At 37.7% G+C, this 17,012-nt stretch overlaps 1 protein-coding gene across 7 annotated transcripts in view; it reads right to left on the bottom strand.

Moving 5' to 3' along the window:
* Positions 1–103: 103 nt before the first annotated feature.
* The window catches only part of pdlim5a (PDZ and LIM domain 5a), a 63,257-nt gene continuing 46,348 nt past the window's right edge, over positions 104–17,012 (bottom strand). For all 7 annotated transcript variants that reach the window (XM_085179183.1, XM_085179182.1, XM_085179184.1 and 4 more), the window contains 6 exons: positions 9,271–9,353; positions 7,094–7,289; positions 4,589–4,769; positions 2,329–2,449; positions 927–1,042; positions 104–448 (listed from right to left, as the gene is read on the bottom strand). In XM_085179183.1, coding sequence (XP_085035309.1) covers positions 359–448; positions 927–1,042; positions 2,329–2,449; positions 4,589–4,769; positions 7,094–7,289; positions 9,271–9,353 — 787 coding nt within the window. In that variant the 3' untranslated portion in view covers positions 104–358. The remainder of the gene's footprint in view (positions 449–926; positions 1,043–2,328; positions 2,450–4,588; positions 4,770–7,093; positions 7,290–9,270; positions 9,354–17,012) is intronic.

Raw genomic sequence — 17,012 nt, 5'->3', positions numbered from 1 at the left:
GTGTCTAAAGAGAATGAGCACTTTGCAAGCTTAATAATAAAAACAGAAAGTGTGATGATCTCACCACTCAAGACAAAAATCAGAAGAACGAAGTAAATGATAAAGTCACAGTCCTATGTGTGAGGAAATAAAAATGGCATTATGGTACATAAAATGTATCAGTTGACAGTAAAACCTTGCTATTTGGGGATGATTGACAACATAACATTTAGTTTACAAAGAGTAACTAAGATCCTTAAGCTTTATTGCTTTTTGTGCTAAGAGATAGCACCACTACAATAATGACTACTACTGTCATCATAAAAGGTGTCCCCAACCCTCCGTGAGACAACATGTGGCCAAGTGAATAGTTTAGGCTTCATATCTTCAGTGTGTGAGCATGCTTCTTGCAAAGAGGTTTGTCCTTTTTGGAGAAGAAGGTCTGGCCTTCCAGTGTGGTACAGCACACCTGTAAAAAGCCCAGCACACATGAATAATAAGAGGTTATATAACAAAAGTTAGCCAGCCTACACTAACATTCACAATGGATGTAAGTCAGTGTTTCATCTAAAATAAGCACTGCTGTCATATTATTGTAAAAAAAAAAAAAAAAAAAAAGACTTACGGTGAGCTTATGAGATTGCTACAAGTAAGCTGTTCTGCAAAAACACCCATTATAAAGGATGGATAAAAATGAACATTTTTGTAGTACATTAAAAATAACAAGAAAGAATGACAGAAAGAACTAAATAGGGCCAGTAGCAGAGAGTACCACTATGACCTCAAACTGCTTCCTAATTTTTTTTGTGTCCAAGTTAAATAGATAAAAGTTTCTTGATGGCTCAAAGTTGGAAATGGGAATATGAGTAAATGTGACAGTAGGTCATATGTGTTAGTCTGCTGATGCACGCAGTTTACTGTGACACATGCCTAAGGCCTTCACTTACAGCACATACAAAGCAGGTATCATGCCAGGTGTAACCAAGGGCTTCCAGGAATTTGTCTCCAGCCTCGATGGGAAACTCACAGCCATGACAGCCAGTCCCAAACAAGCTGTAAAAGTCTGTTTAGTGACAAAGAGAAAAGTCATGTCACTATGGTATAAACAAAGGGTTTAAAGTCATAATGGCAAGACCCCAGCAAACTTTAGTACTCAACAAAGAGAGCTTGAAACTATTTGGGGTACAACAGGTTCACCCACACTCTAAATACACGTATGTTAGGTAAACTGGTGATTCTGACTTCAATTCAATTCAGTTATATTTATATAGCACCAAATCACAACAACAGTCATCTCAAGGCGCTTTATATTGTAAGGTAGACCATACAATAATACATACAGAGAAAAACCCAACAATCATTTGACCCCCTATGAGAAAGCACTTTGGTGACAGTGGGAAGGAAAAGCTCCCTTTTAACTGGAGGAAACCTCCGGCAGAACCAGGCTCAGGGAGGGGCGGGGCCATCTGCTGCGACTGGTTGGGGTGAGACAACCGGTCGCAGTTCTCTCATCCCATAGGTGTTAATGCAAACATTAACACCTATAACTTGGCTATAGGTGTTAATGTTTACATGAATTGTTTGTTGTCTCTCTGTTTGACCTGCAATAGACTGAAAACCTGTCCAGGGTGTACTCTGGCTCTCACCCCGCGACAGCTGAAAGTGGATATAAAACACATTGCGAGTGAGCAGCAATTCAACTGAAGCCCACTTTTATCTTTGATCTATTTACAGACTGCTGTATATTTTTGTTTTTCTTTTATTCTAGCACAAAAACATTGTATACTGCTACAGGGAATCCCCACAAAACCTACATTTGGAGATATACAGTCTTTAGTGTGCAATGACAAGCACACTGGTCACATCAGGAAAATGCTGATATTCTGTACATTTAATACTCTGCTTACAAGTGATCCACTGGTGAATCAGCAGGTGTTGTTGTTTCCGATCCTGTTGTTATTGGTGACAATGAACATCTACACTTGACACTAATTTTAGGGGTTAAATAATTATGATCAATCCATCCATGCTTTAGTAATAACTAGCAGTTACAGCCTGCTGGGCTGAGTGAGCATCACCCAAGGTCACCAACTGTACCACCATTTATCTTTTCTTTTTTATATTTTAGATTATTTTTGTGTTGTCAGTAAAACCTGAGAAGTGTTATAAATGTAGCTTACCATTGACCATACACTACCTACATGTTTTATAAAATGTAGTTTAGATTTTTTCTTATTTCTTTTATTTATTATAACAGATGCTTTGAGCTTGATTATACCATGTACAATGAGTACAGTGGCAATTACAGGAAGTACATCTGGATATTTTATCAACCCCATTATAACTCACCCGGTTCACAGTATGGTTCTCCATCCTCCAGGTGGAAGGTGTTGTTTCTGATTGGTTGCTGACAGTAAGCACACAGAAAGCAGTAGACATGCCAAGTCTGCTTGAGGGCATTTATCACCTCCTAAGGGAAAATGTAAACAATGTGGCTAGTAAGAGGCATAATATAGTTTTAGGTGCATTAGTGTATATAATAGCAACTGGAAAGCTATATCCACTTTAACAGGAAATGGAGGTGCAGCATCTTATGAAGGGATGTTATCATATTACATTGCTGCTTATGAAATTTTATTCATAAGTCACAAATTTTTACACAAATCTTTGTACAACTTTTACTAGAGTCGGTCATTTTATTTTTTCTTGAATATCACAGTTTTTTCTCTCTCCTTGGTCTCCATGACCTACACTGATTTCTTTCCCACCCTTAAACTGTGAGAGCAAGATAAGACAAAGAATCGATGGAAAGTTGGCGAGCTGAACTAAAATGAAGGATTATGAGCGAGGGAGTGAGAAAACAGGTTAATAAGAAACCATAAGCTGTTTGAAGATGTGTGAGAAATAGAGGGTTGAAAGGGATTTAGGCCACAGGGGTTAGAACACGTGAGGGATGAATGTCATAGTAGCAAGGAGAGCAGAAATTTCAGCGTCCTGACACTCTGGGTTCAGGCTACACCTACAGCCTCAAGGCCTCTAAGCCTAATTCTCCTAACACCCAAACATCGGCTGCATTCCTGAGTTTTACTGGTGGTCACCGACGATATTCCTCTGCACATTCAGGCTTCCTGCTCTGGTCTTTTATGTATTTAAAAACTGTCTTTGATGTTGTTCCATCTGTACTTTTTAAGCTTTTCTGCTAGTAGGGAAATAGGGAAATAATGATAGAAATATTAATCTAATCTATCTAGACAATAAGTGAGTGTAGTAGCTGCGACTCAGGAGGTAGAACAGGTCATTTACTAATCAAAGGGTCAAGTGGTTTGATCTCCGGCTCCTCCATTCCGCATGCCTAAGTGTCCTTGGGAAAAATACTATGCCTATTGTCTGAGTATCAGCATAAGTGCATAGAATAAAACTTATGAATAGCCGAATGTGACTTGTAGAATAAAAAGTGCTATGGAGTAGTACTAAATATATACACCAGTGCATTTGATCATAAACAGATCTCATAATAAAGGAACCTCATGTCCCAACGAGCAGGAGGTTTACATTACACACAGTATATACAGTAAATATCTGCATGAATATAGATTTCATGTTTTAGAGCTACTAACCATGTTTATACAGTGTTGGATGACAATTTCTTTACTGCAGACAGTAAACATTCTTTTGTCTTAGCAAAAAAATATATACATAGGAAAGTAACATAGAAACATATACGAACAAAATGAAGATGAAATGTGTGACAAGCTTCCATGAATTGGATCAGGTGAGTGTTCTCTCCAAATATACACATCAAGACCAATGGACTCATTACTAACTTTATCTTAATGATTACAATAGTGTGCATATAACCCAACCCACGCATCATGTCTTTATGTTAGCTTAACAGGACCCAAACAGTTATTTCAAATCTAAATACATAATAGTTCTCCAGGCTTTCTGAAAGTCTCTCAAAGGTTTCTGTTGAACATTGGCTGCTTTTTCACTTATTTTCAGGCCAGTCCTCGTATGTTACCATTTTCAGGGCAATGTTTTTGTCTGTATTTGTGTTTTTTGTTTGTTGGTTGAACAACTTAACACCAAACATTGACTCCTTCAAACATACAAATGCCACCAAACTCTAGGAATGAGCCACAGGTATGTACATAATACATAATTTGCTTTGTAGTTGACTCTATGAAATATGATAATACAGTTTAACCGACACAAAATAAAAATTTTGTACCAACAAGGTGGTTCCTAAAATGTCTGGTTTATCTTGTATAACTTAATCTTTGACTTGACATATCTCAGTATGATGTGCAGTTTATCCTTAAAAAACAGAGGAAACTGGACAATGTGGAGAAAAAGAAAAAGTGGCAGTGTAATTCATAGTGGAGGCTCAGTCACGGTTGAGGCAGCATTTTACCCAGTAATGTTGGGCGGATTGGAAGATAATCTTATAAAAGGAGCTAACATATAAAGCAGAGCCTTACAAGAAAAACTGCCTAAAGAGATTTCAGACTGCGCTGAAGAATAAAGCTGGTCATACCAAATATTGACGTTCAAACCTATTGGAACTAAATTGTTGCGTCTTTACTGCTCCCTTCTTTTTTAAACTCACCCCTAGTATCTTAGACTGGCAGCGGCTGCATGTTGGAGCAAAGAAGTCTTCGTAGCAGTGTTCACAGTAGACTGATCCCCGTTCTTCAACAAAGCCTATATCTGCCAGGGATGTTCGGCAGTGTGCACAGTTAAATTCTTCCTTATGCCACGATTTCCCCATTGCTACCAAAAAAGGTCCTCTGGGGAAAAACACACACAAAAAAAACACTGCAAAAATGTACAAAAAGTAAACCAATACTCAATTCAGCTTAATATTCTGATATACTCGTCGTTTTACTTCCTTTTTTTATACTTTGATAGTTTTAGATGAATAGATGAATGTGCTATTTAATAAGAATTATTAGAATATTTGATGACTTCCAGTATAGTAATGCATTTACTAAAGTTGACTGCCTTTTTTCATCAATAATTACCCTAAAATAACTGAAAACATCTAAACAGTTAATGGATAGTTAAAACTGACGAATTTTTGTTGATCAACAAACTGATTTTCTGGTATTCTGTTCAAATCACAAAAAAATGCTGCAAAAATGAGAGACACATTTAAAAATTTGAGAACTGCAGCTATCGCGCCTGCTTCCCTACTTTTGCTCCTTGGCTGTGTCCACTCTGATGATTAGTTAAAGTGGGAAGACAACAGAAGCTAATTTACTCCACACAATAGCTGGGCTTATCTGAGCTTATCGTGACAGTGGCCCTGGCTAGCAGTCATTAGCATGAGAGCAACCTTATCCTAATGATATGTTAGGTGACACAATCTGGGAGATAACATGAGTCAGGGCAGTAAGCTACCGGACAAGAAGTGAGGTCGACAGGAGAAGAATTTCAGGAAATTATTCCTCAGTGATCTGCTCTTTTGTGCCACTCTGGCTGGACCTTAACAGCTTTTAATAACTTTTTATAGTTCAAATGCAAGTTTTCAGGCACTTTGTACAGCTGGAAAATCCAATTCATTTTCTTAATTACCTCATAAAAGCCATTCTGGCAGTTATGCTAGTTATGCTCCATTAATAAAATCTCACTCCTCTTCCAAGACATAACATCTTGATCTGATCTCTAAGTATAAGCAAAATATTTATCTGAGCACAGAAACATGTCCTAAACACACTTCTATGGGAAGTCACTGATTACATTCCCAGTTCTTAATATTAAACATAACTGTAACTGACAAATTGACACAACAGAGGGCAAAATCAAGATGTGGTGTAACTGCATGAGTTTTTAATGAGATTGTCTGCGTATAACATTATTCTGCTCTTTTATCAGCGGCAGGTGCAACTTAATTCTCCTATCCGTTATCCACGCCGCAATCAAATGTCGTTCTACAGTTTCATACACAGATTGTTTACTCGAGATGGTTTCAGGTTAATTATTTTAAGAGCCTAGCTGTGGTGCTGAATTTTAATTTGAGTATAATTTGATGTGGGTGCAGCCAAGCTGAGATCAATTCTCTTTTGACTGTCCTTGTGCAAGAAGTATAAAGGCACGGCATGATGGAACCGAACACCTTTCTCTCACAGTTTTCATTATAAATGGCCATGACTGCCCCCTCCATACCTGATGACACTACAGACCACTACTAAGATAGTTGATATTACAAGGATTATGCGATTCAGTGTGTCAATGTGTGGCTTTTATTTAAACTGTGAAGCATTTTGTCTATTATTATTATTAGTAGTAGTATATTAGAGCACGACTGATATAGGCATTTTAAGACAGATACCAATACTTGTCATTGAAAATTTTGATATTTTTTCTTTCGGAGACATGAAACATAAGCACATTTACCTAACATTTGTTATGAGTCCTTACTAAGATATCACAATACAGTTGAAAAATAATCTTGTTTTAGTGTCACAGCAACCCAAGGCTTACTAGTTGACAGCAAGCCCACTCAGCTGGTTGGTGTGTTTGTGCCATTATTGGCTGATTTAAAAATCTAATATTCTGAAATATTGACTGCAATATATTTTTCTTTCAAAAACACAAACCATAAATATAACATTCGTTATGTGTAGTTATTTACTTCTTCATATCCTGCAAAACTCTATTCGGATCAGCAGTTTGGAACGCCACTAGTGGACGTCATAAATGCTGATACTAGTAAATCGCTAAATATCAGTCCAGCCAAGCTCAAACAGATACATCTGTCAGGTTCCATTTCCTATACTGTGACTGGACAAGGTGAATGCCAATATTTTCAAATACATATCAAACATAACTTTACATATCTTGTGTAACTAGAGACCTATACTTTCTTATAAAATCAATGGTTTTTAGCTGATTTGATATTTTGACACAAGTATACTATTAAAAACAGATATGAATGCTCGATTAAAAACAGAATGTCCAAATTACACGGGATGTTATAAAGCCTTTAAGGGGCTCTCTGAGGTGCCTGGTTAAAACTGGAAGAAAAACTGATCTATAAAAATACATTTTCTAAGTCTGATTTTAAGCTGATAGTTGATATCTAATATCAGCCATGTTGTTTGCCCCTCACCTGATCACCATGTTGCAGTGGGCACACATCGGCGTACGAGTGCCAGCAGGAATATGTTCTGCCATCTGTACCAGGGTGTCCTCATCTTTAGGGTGGGGCTGAGGAACAGGTCGGGCCGGAGCAGGACCCCGTGGGACACTGGCACTGCCGTTACCCTTCATACCGAAAGATGGGGTAATCAAACCAGTCTGTGCACCTACAGAAGGTGGAAGAAAAATAAAATGATGTACCACTCACATTCACCCAAAAGACCACTCACATTCTCTCAGAGGGTGTTTGTATTTGTGTTTGTGTAATTATGTTTTCTTGCCACATTTGCTAGCCATTTGACCTCTACCCTCTATGACTATACACCCAGCAGGTGTCATGGTCATGCATGCAGCTGGCTGTCTGCTGTTGTCATAGCCAGGGATTTACCACATCAATCTTCAGCTGCACACTGAATTTTTCAGCTTGGAACACATTCCTATGTTGCATGTGTATTCATGCATATGACCAAAAGCACATAGACACGTAAAGACCACCAAGACATACCCTCCACTAAAAACCCAGACACCTGACTAAACACATAGCCCATTCTTTGATCTCCACACTATGGAAAGGGTAGTGTTTTTGTGTGCTGGTGAAAGAAAGACTACATATGGCGATCAGCTTTACCATTGCATGCCATGTTTAAAGCTGTCATTAACTTTTAATAATGGCGTATGTGTAAGTTCATAGAAACAAACAAACAGTGGGCTTATGTTAAATGTGTTAACCTACAAAGCTAAAAGTTAGATATGAAAGCTTCCTCAGTAGAATACTGAGTGATCAAAAGGGCTCAAACAGTTTAGGGGAGGGTGGGCAGGTAAGCAGAGGATGCAGGCGACTGCATCATGTGTTTTCAAATTTTAACAGTGACAGCATTGTTTTACAAGGCCTGGTTTCTTTCACTGCAGCTCAGAAGTCAAAATGGGCCAGTGGCCAAATGCTGCTGGGAGTGCTGCTGGGAGTGCTATATGGCCAGCAGTATATTTTCATGATCCTGGGTTGTTGGGAAAATGACTGCATTTACAATTTTTGGGGGCAGTTACATCAGATTGAGAAGCGGAGGAGAGGACTTGTGTCGGATTAGAAGCTGCAGCCTGAAGAGTGGTTTGTGTTCAATGAGATTTGATAAGGTTTGTTTACAAATAAATAGATTAGCATATAAAAAAAAAGCTATGTGAATGTAGATAATAACCAATAATCTATAAAACAGACATTCACTTTCAGAATGTATTAATGGAGTGCTGATTGGATATGGACATTATGCTGCAGCTCAGTGCTTTTAAAGCTTTCCATCACTCCCGGCAGGTCTCTTCAATAAATATTATCTTTCTGACAGAGTAGAAATGCTACACATGTGACTAAGCAAGGCACCACATGCAGCACGGGCCTTCTCTCCTTCTTAATGCTGTTCCACAGAGCAATAACAGCAGCAAAGGAAAAGAAAGTCTGCACTGACCTATTTCACAACATATGTCATGCTTTAACCATGGAAAATAAGTCTCTTTACCCTTGCTAACTGGCTGTAACAACATTTTATCCAACAGTCGTAAATCAGTTTCACACTATGCCAGAATTGGGAACCTAACGTTTTGGGTTTTTTTGTATGTGAGGATAAATAACACCTTTTTTTAACTGTGGGGGTGATATATGAATCAATCAAAATGCACACTTAAAAGAAGATTTAGCTTAATTCATAAATGCAAGTTTATTTTTAGAAGTCTGTGGAGGGAAGTCTACATTCTGGGTATGCATGCATTCACCGTGACTTACGCTAAGAAAACGGCTTAGTTTCATTACACTTACGTAGCTAGTTAATTCAGTGAGAAAATATCACTCGACAGAAACAACTCACACACATTCACACAATATATCCTTGTTTGAATTAGGCAGTGAGTTCATGCAGCCTTGGCAAGATGAGCAACATTTAGCAAGATTTACGTACACAATATCATGTATATACTGTATGTGTTAATAGTTTAAGTCAGTAAACAAGAGCCTGCTGTGTCTTGGTCCAAGTGCATACATTGTATTCTTTTTAAAGGATGTAAAACTGATTTTAAGAAATTGTGACTGTGAATGTGATTGAGAGGAAAGTTAGGATTAGCTGCTATCACATGAATGCAAACACGAACACACACAGTGTTTACCATAGGTTGTTGCAGGTCCTTTGATCATTGTCTTAACAACTGCAGACTCATGGCTGTTGAGTTTGGGTTCCACATATTCCTCACTGTGCAGGACAACACAACAGAAACACAACATTAAAATGGCTTAATGAGATTTGTAATCAAATGTATGACTTAATGCTAGAATCCACTGTCCCTGATAGAGCTCAAACAATATATTGGCCAATGTCAGCCATTCATAACAGCTGATAGTAAAGAGGTGACAGGAGAAACACCTTTGCAAAATTTGTCCACAAGACAGCACTCTTTAACTTCTCTGTCGGCAACACGTTTGGAATGCCACAAACTAAACAACCAGTTCATCCAAGCAGAGTGTGGCAGAGTGGAAATCAGTTATCCACAAGTTGTTTGCTTAGCTTTTGCAAATATGAAAGATTAAAATTCATATATGTAATTTTTTAACTAAAATGAGAAATATCGGTATTGTTATCAGTCTTAGAAATCCTTGATCAGGCTCTAGTCCCTACATATCAGATGTTCAGAAAACACATTGCCAAAATGACCTATGCCCAAATACAGATGTCAGTTTTTCAGTGAGCTCACCCCAAAAATAAAAAGCTGAATGTCATGAAATTTGTGCTATAAGTAGAGCATGGGCAAAGGATGAACTCATTAAATTTTGGTGTAGCTCCAGCTCAACAGGCCTTCTACTGGTTTCTATTTTCATCCGTCTCACTCATCACTCAGAGTGATGGCTCATACGGCAGTAATGGTAGCAGATTCTGTTTACATATGTGCAGTATAGTATATATCTTAGTTATTATTTTATTATCTTTGCAAAATACCTTTCATAACTCATTTTAATCATATCCCACTAAGGAGGCAAGAAGGAAAACAGGGAAAAAAACACCAATTTTCTTAAGTTCTTCTCAAAATACACTCAGATACACTCCAGACTATCTACCTGCTGACAGCTGGAGTGATGGTAGGGTACCAACCAAAACACAGAATGCAACTATAGCCAAAACAGTACAGTATGCACCTTCACTGTACACGTGCTCCTTGTGAATCCAGTACACACTAAAAGTTACCCGGTCCAGGCTGCAGGAATGATGACAGAGAGGAGACAAGTAGGACTGAACAGCAGTAATATTACAGCACACCTAATCAAAGGTGATGCCAGAGGAAGAATTTCAGTGATTGAAGACACTCAACAGACTACAGCTGAGTAAAAAAGATAATAAGATAATGCATTATAAAAAAGAGCTCATTTCACATCAACTGTGGATTGATGCCAGACTACATGAATTAAAGACCATATAGTGCCGAATGTGAACACATAAATTACACTATATTCACTGATTAATTTCTATATTATTCTAGCAAATGTACACAAAGGTGCATGTTACCACTGTTGCTTTTCTTCTATAATGGGTCAATAGTGGTTTCTTAATGGGTCTGGACACTTCTTTGCAGTCATATAAAATCTAAGCCAACTAAAACTGCATTACTATGGATTCATTGGTCGATTCTCATGGTCTCCCAAGAAATACAACTACATTTTAAACGCAGGTCAAAGGATAAGTAACTTTACGAGATTCTGTACTAAGATTTAATGGTTATTGCATCAAATGAAGCCCAACCACTAATTCATGTGATGAAATCATGGGTCATAGGATTTGAGGCACTTTACAGCTCATCACACAAGATGGATAAATTGACGTGAGCATATTATATGATTTCATATGGTTCTTCTTCCATATCTGATGAAGATGACTGTAGCACAGGGTGATGCATTTTATCTTTAAAAGAATCCAAATATATCTGACACTGATTTGAGTATTCAAGGTTTCAAAAGTAAAAATGTAAGGCTCCTATTTTCTGAGGGTAATAACTTCAGTTCATCTCTCATGAGTTAAAATGTTTGGATGTAATGCAGACCTGTAGGTAACACCTTCTTCTGTCTTCACCCTTGAGGTAAAGGAAATTTTCTTTTCTTTTTTAAATAGTTGTCTCTAGTTGTCTGTCAACTCTTTGAAGCATTCCTTCAAATCACATGCCATTTTTAATTACACAAACGACAAATAAACTATAAAAACAAGAGAGGAAATCAACTTTGAAAAACCTTTAATGTTTTTTACCTGATTTTGGCCAGCTATGAAATATTTTTGCCAGTTTGCATGTACCAGAGATTTGCCAAGGTTTGTCCAATTATCATGGTGGAAAAGCACAAAATATCTCCGTCCTTTAATTAAATGTAACCCCAAGGTCTCAAACTTTCCTCTGCAAAATGAATAACCTCTCTATAACATCAAGTGTGTGTGTGTGTGTGTGTGTGTGTGTGTGTGTGTGTGTGTGTGTGTGTGTGTGTGTGTTTAAGTATGTGCATACTCTTGAGCACCAACTGAGTAACCTGGGTGGGCCAACAATCTCTCCCCAGACATATTACAACCATAATGCATAGTTGCAGTTGATGCCAACAGTTGGATCACTGCTGTCTTCCCCTTGTGCCTGGCAGTTAGAGGACTCATGGGAGACACATGTTATGGCAACTGCAGTCATAGTTACGATAAGTTGTGCCTGTATGTTTTGTATGAACAAGAACTAGAGAATGAAAGAGAGGAAAGTACAGTGAGAATCAAAGAGACAGAAACTAGTGAAAGGTTTGTGTAGCTTATTTAGAGCCATTCAAAGCCTTATATTATTTATACAGATTGGGGATTTACCATAGCACTATTCAAACTTTCTAAATGAGTGCTTAACATAACTCTGGAATACAGTAGGTGTATGCTAGAAGGGCCTCCTCTTCAGTGACACTCCTCGTGAGAAAAAAATAAAACAAATAAAAGTAATAATTACAGCTTAAAAATGGTATAACTGAAACAGAAGTTAAATGGCTGTCAAAAATGACAATCGACCTGTTACGTTTACAACAAACATGCTTCATTTGCTGTTGTAAAACTGTAAAAATGTACACTATGGAAATGTGAGTATTCAATTTGTTTCTTAAATATATCTTAAATACACTGTGTCTCAACCTGAAATGGGAATAATCATAGAGGCAACTGTGAGGCTTCTCTCCAGATCTTCTAAAACATCCTACGTGACACCAACGCTCTCCTATTTACACTGGCTCCCTATAAAATTTAGGGTTTAGTTTAAGCGTTTGGTGATCACTTTTAGAGCGTTTCATGGTCAGATGGCTCCCTGTATTAATGGAAATTCACATGTAAACACTGCGTGTCTGAAATCAACTGATGAATGCTTGCTTGTGGTATGTGCAGTGCTTTTGAAGTCTAGCTCCCAACTTACTTGCTCCTAACTGATACTGTTAGGATGAAGCTTAACACGCACCTGTAGAGGACTGCTTTTATTTAGATGTGTCCATTTGTAGCATTTTTATTGTTGTTACTTTGTATTGTAAAGCACTTTGTCACTTTTGCCTTACTTAGTTACTGATTCATATATACATATATATATATACACATACTGACAAAATCTACACGCACAGTCTCCAATGCAGTGATCAGTATTGTGATAAATACATCCAGTGGACTGTTGTGTTAGCATTGATTCCAGCCAATCAGCCTGCAGCCAGCACAGTCCTAATCTAAGTATTCTCTGTAAGAAAGAGACTGCAGGGCTACATACAATCTTTCTTCATTCTCATTATCAGCTTACCTTTTTGTATATCATATGTCTAACAGTAGGAGCCACGGCTATTCACACTAACTTCTTACATCTATAGGCAGAGACAAAACTGAAAGTATCCTGAAACTATCCATTGCAGACAAAGTGCTGACAGTGCCAACTAGCTTTTGTACTGCCATTTTTACTAAAGCAGGGGAACAAGTACACTAGAAAGCATTTTGTGATCGGGTCACAGCAGCCAAAATAGCAATGAGTTCTCAAACCACTCCTATCTTGGAACATATCATTTGCTGATAAAATGAATAATTATACCATACCTCATATAGGTAGTTGCCAACACCTTATTAATAAAAGAGAAATTTAGGACATCTGTAAAGTTCCTTCGAGCATCTTGTGCACATTTGTGCACTGTCTATTTTTCAGAAATAGATTTTTTTTAAAACTACCAAAGTCCTGAGAACAGTTTTTGTAGTAGTTCCTTCTACAGTAGGTAGCAGTACAGTTAAAAAGCGTATTTCCCTGTGTTGCCATGATAGCAATATTCACAGTCTTTCTCTCTGCATAGCAACAGAAACAAAAAGCATCAGCAGGCATCAGCTTATCAAGCAAGCAAGAAAAAATAATTTCAGGAAAGACCTTTTTCTCATCATGCTATTAGGCTAATAAACTACGATTAAAGACCACAGTGCCATCTATTTAAATTATCTTGGCCAACAAGCTAACAACATTTATTCATATTAGCTACAGTAATTTGCTAACAACAGGTGACAAATAGAGCAGGAAATAAGATGCTCCCCAGCATTTCATTCATTAGAACCAGTTACATTGAAGCTCATTAATATTCTCTACCAATCAGTCCAATTACATGTAACTTTATTGTATTTTGTAAGACTGTGATTAGTTTTATGGAGAGCTCTGCTGTTTGTTTCTGATTCTGCAGTAGCCACTTATATTGCTGACCATCTGGACATACTTGGCCACATATGAACCTTGTCAATTGTCAGGGATAATTAAAGAGGCTCGGGCTTTTCATTCTATCATCTGATCTATTTTGTATTGTACTCTTTATATACATTGATAAATATACATTTATTTATGCCTTGTCAGTGGTCCTAATCTGTATCACCGCTGCTGCTCCTGTGGTTGTCTTATCTGAAGTTTATTTTCTACCTAATAATGCCACTTCTTGTTTGATGCTATTAAGAGATAATGAAAAAAATAGAGACGATTTTACATATGTAAGGTAACCCCTTGTGTACTGTAGTGCCAACAAGAGTTTGTATTATGCATCGCATAAATGTGTTGGTTTAATTTAAATACTGAACAAATGGTCCATTTACATAGCTGACTGCTGTCCAGGAGCTCTCTCCACCACGCAACAGATGGTCTATGATTTAGCGCTGTTATATTCTTTGGATCAAATTTGGTTTTCACGCACTGTTTCAACCATGCGCTTCTATTCACACTCACGCAGTGACAGAGACGTCCATCCATCGTAGGCACCCACTCAAGCTCCCTCGTGCAAATGCACACGCACCGTTCGTGCTTCACGGTTTTACTGTGTGCAGTTGTGTCCACCAACCAATGACTGATCTCTGTGAGATGCTGCCAAGCTATTTCATAGTGACCACAGAATGTCATAGTTGGTATGAACTGTCGCTGCAGAGACATATGGACCATGTCCTTTGGCGCGGGCATGCTTTGAATAAACATGGCTTGTTCACTGTTGACAGCAGCTATTGAACCACATGGTCCGTGAATCCGAGGCCTTGTTTATGCTGTGAGTTGAAAATAACAAAACTATTTGTTATACTGGTGAAATGGTGTTATGATGAGCAATGCAATAACTAATAAAATGCAACCCATCCAAAAAACATCTTCCATACAGATGTACAGCTTTATATATGTATTTATTTACATGCTATTGTTGCAAAGTTGCAAGCATAATAAAATGTTGTAAGAGCATTTGCTCAAAGTTTTGCTTACAGTCTGTTATGTCTACCTTTTGTTCTTTAGCAGGTCCAGCTCATGGACACTATAGCTTTTCTTCCTTAAGCATTTTGTAGTGAAACTAACATAACAGCTGAGCAGGACATTAAATAAAGTACTGAGATGCTGCCTTCTCACAAGATACTTTGTTCTGCCCTGGTTGAAGCAGGAAAGGCAAAGGACCAAAGGAAACAGAAAGAGACAAAAAACAAAGAGTGGAGCAAAGGAACAAATGAGAGGTTTCCATCATATAAATACATTGTAGTGCCCCTGTGTTGAGATGGAAGCAAGGTCAGACTGAGTTGAAGCAGTAGAGTTAAACAGTAGCAGGAATATTACTGTGCGCTTACTGGACAGCATTTTCTGAGTCAGTGCTTCCCTCTGGTGGCAACACGGGAAAAATGTTGGTCCAGATCCCAAAAAAAGTCCAGAGCTTACAGTTGATTTTTAGTATTTTATACACACACACACACACACACACACACACACACACACACACACACACACACACACACAGAGAGAGAGAGAGAGAGAGAGAGAGAGAGAGAGAGAGAGAGAGAGAGAGATAAGAGGCAGATAAGATAATAATAATGTGTTTGGGTTCGAGTGTTTTGGCATGCTCTAAATTACATGAAGTCAAAAGAACTGCAAAAATTTTTTACATAATGTGGTTATGTGGATTTGTATTACTGTGTGTGTGTGTGTGTGTGTGTGTGTGTGCGTGTGTGTGCGTGCAAGTTGTTTTTGAAAAATGTTATTCCATCTTCCTTGAAGGTGACTACAGTTTCACTATTAAAAGTGGAAAGTTCTACATGAGCCCCCTGCCTCCCCACCACAAACAGATTCAATAAGACAGCTAGAACAGGAAAGAGCAACAGAATTCAGAATAGTGAGAACAAACAAAAGACACCAGAAACAGAGAAACAGGAAACAAGAAAAAAACTCAACAAATTTATTAGCCTATTAGCTACAATGTAGAATTTTTAAACAACCTTCAAGCACAGAAAATAAATAGCAGACTTCAGCATTCTTCAAAATTGTGCTTTTCTACACAAGAAAAAAACTGATTACATTCAGAACTTGCACTAAGTAAACATAGGGATGAAATATATGTTAAGGCACTGGAGGAATATGTCACATACAAAGGTCTTAAAATAGTATTTATAAAGTCCCTTTGTACAACCTCATTCCTGGCCTGCTTCTTACTTGCTCGTACCTTAAAGAAAACAAATGTTTTAAACCAGACTGGACAGTTTATTTTATACCAGCAGCAGGACGTATACGGTTAAGTCTTAATTTGTGGGACAAAGACAGTTTTTCCTCTCTAAAACAACAATTGTGATTTTTAAATCAAACAATCAAGATGAAGATTGAGGTTGAGACTTTCAGCTTTAATTTGAGGGATTTACAAAATTATTTGAATGAAACGTGTAGTTAGTAGGATTACATAAACTCCTGTTTCCACTAACTAATTTCTCTGCCTTGAGAAATTCTTTGGTTGCTTTTGCAGTATTCTTTGGGTCATTATCCATTTGCACTGTGAAGCACCATCTGATCAGTTTTGCAGCATTTGTCTGAATCTGAGCAGAGTATAGCCATGTACACTTAACAATTCATCCTGCTACTTCTGTCGGCACTCACAATGAAACATAGTGGACAGGTTTGACTGGCAGCCATACCTACCCATACCATACCATTGCATCCACCAATTCAATTCTTTGAATCTAATGAATATTTTGTCATGAACTAACACAGAAACAGGTTTCATAAGTCAGTCAACTGCCCAAATTCATTAGAGTCACTGTGTATAAGAAAACGTGTATTTCAGTTAAGTCAACACTTTTGTTAAACCCCCTGACTTAATATCTGCACTTCAATTACATCCAGACTGTTTGATTTTAAAATGCATTTTGGTGATGCGCAGTGACAAAAACCACAAAAACTTGCCTCTGCCTTTGTCCAGCAAATATACTTCATACTGTACATACATGCACTACAAGTTGAAATGTATTTTTTCTGTTTATGAAATCATTCAGCAGATACATTAGATGTAAACAAGCTACTGACTCTTAAAGAAGTGTCCTCTGTAACATACATTTATGCAACAAGTGACATACCTAATA

Source organism: Neolamprologus multifasciatus, chromosome 12 (genome assembly GCF_963576455.1).
Source record: "Neolamprologus multifasciatus chromosome 12, fNeoMul1.2, whole genome shotgun sequence".
NCBI classification, from domain to species: domain Eukaryota; kingdom Metazoa; phylum Chordata; class Actinopteri; order Cichliformes; family Cichlidae; genus Neolamprologus; species Neolamprologus multifasciatus.
This window is presented reverse-complemented; position numbering and strand designations above follow the sequence as displayed.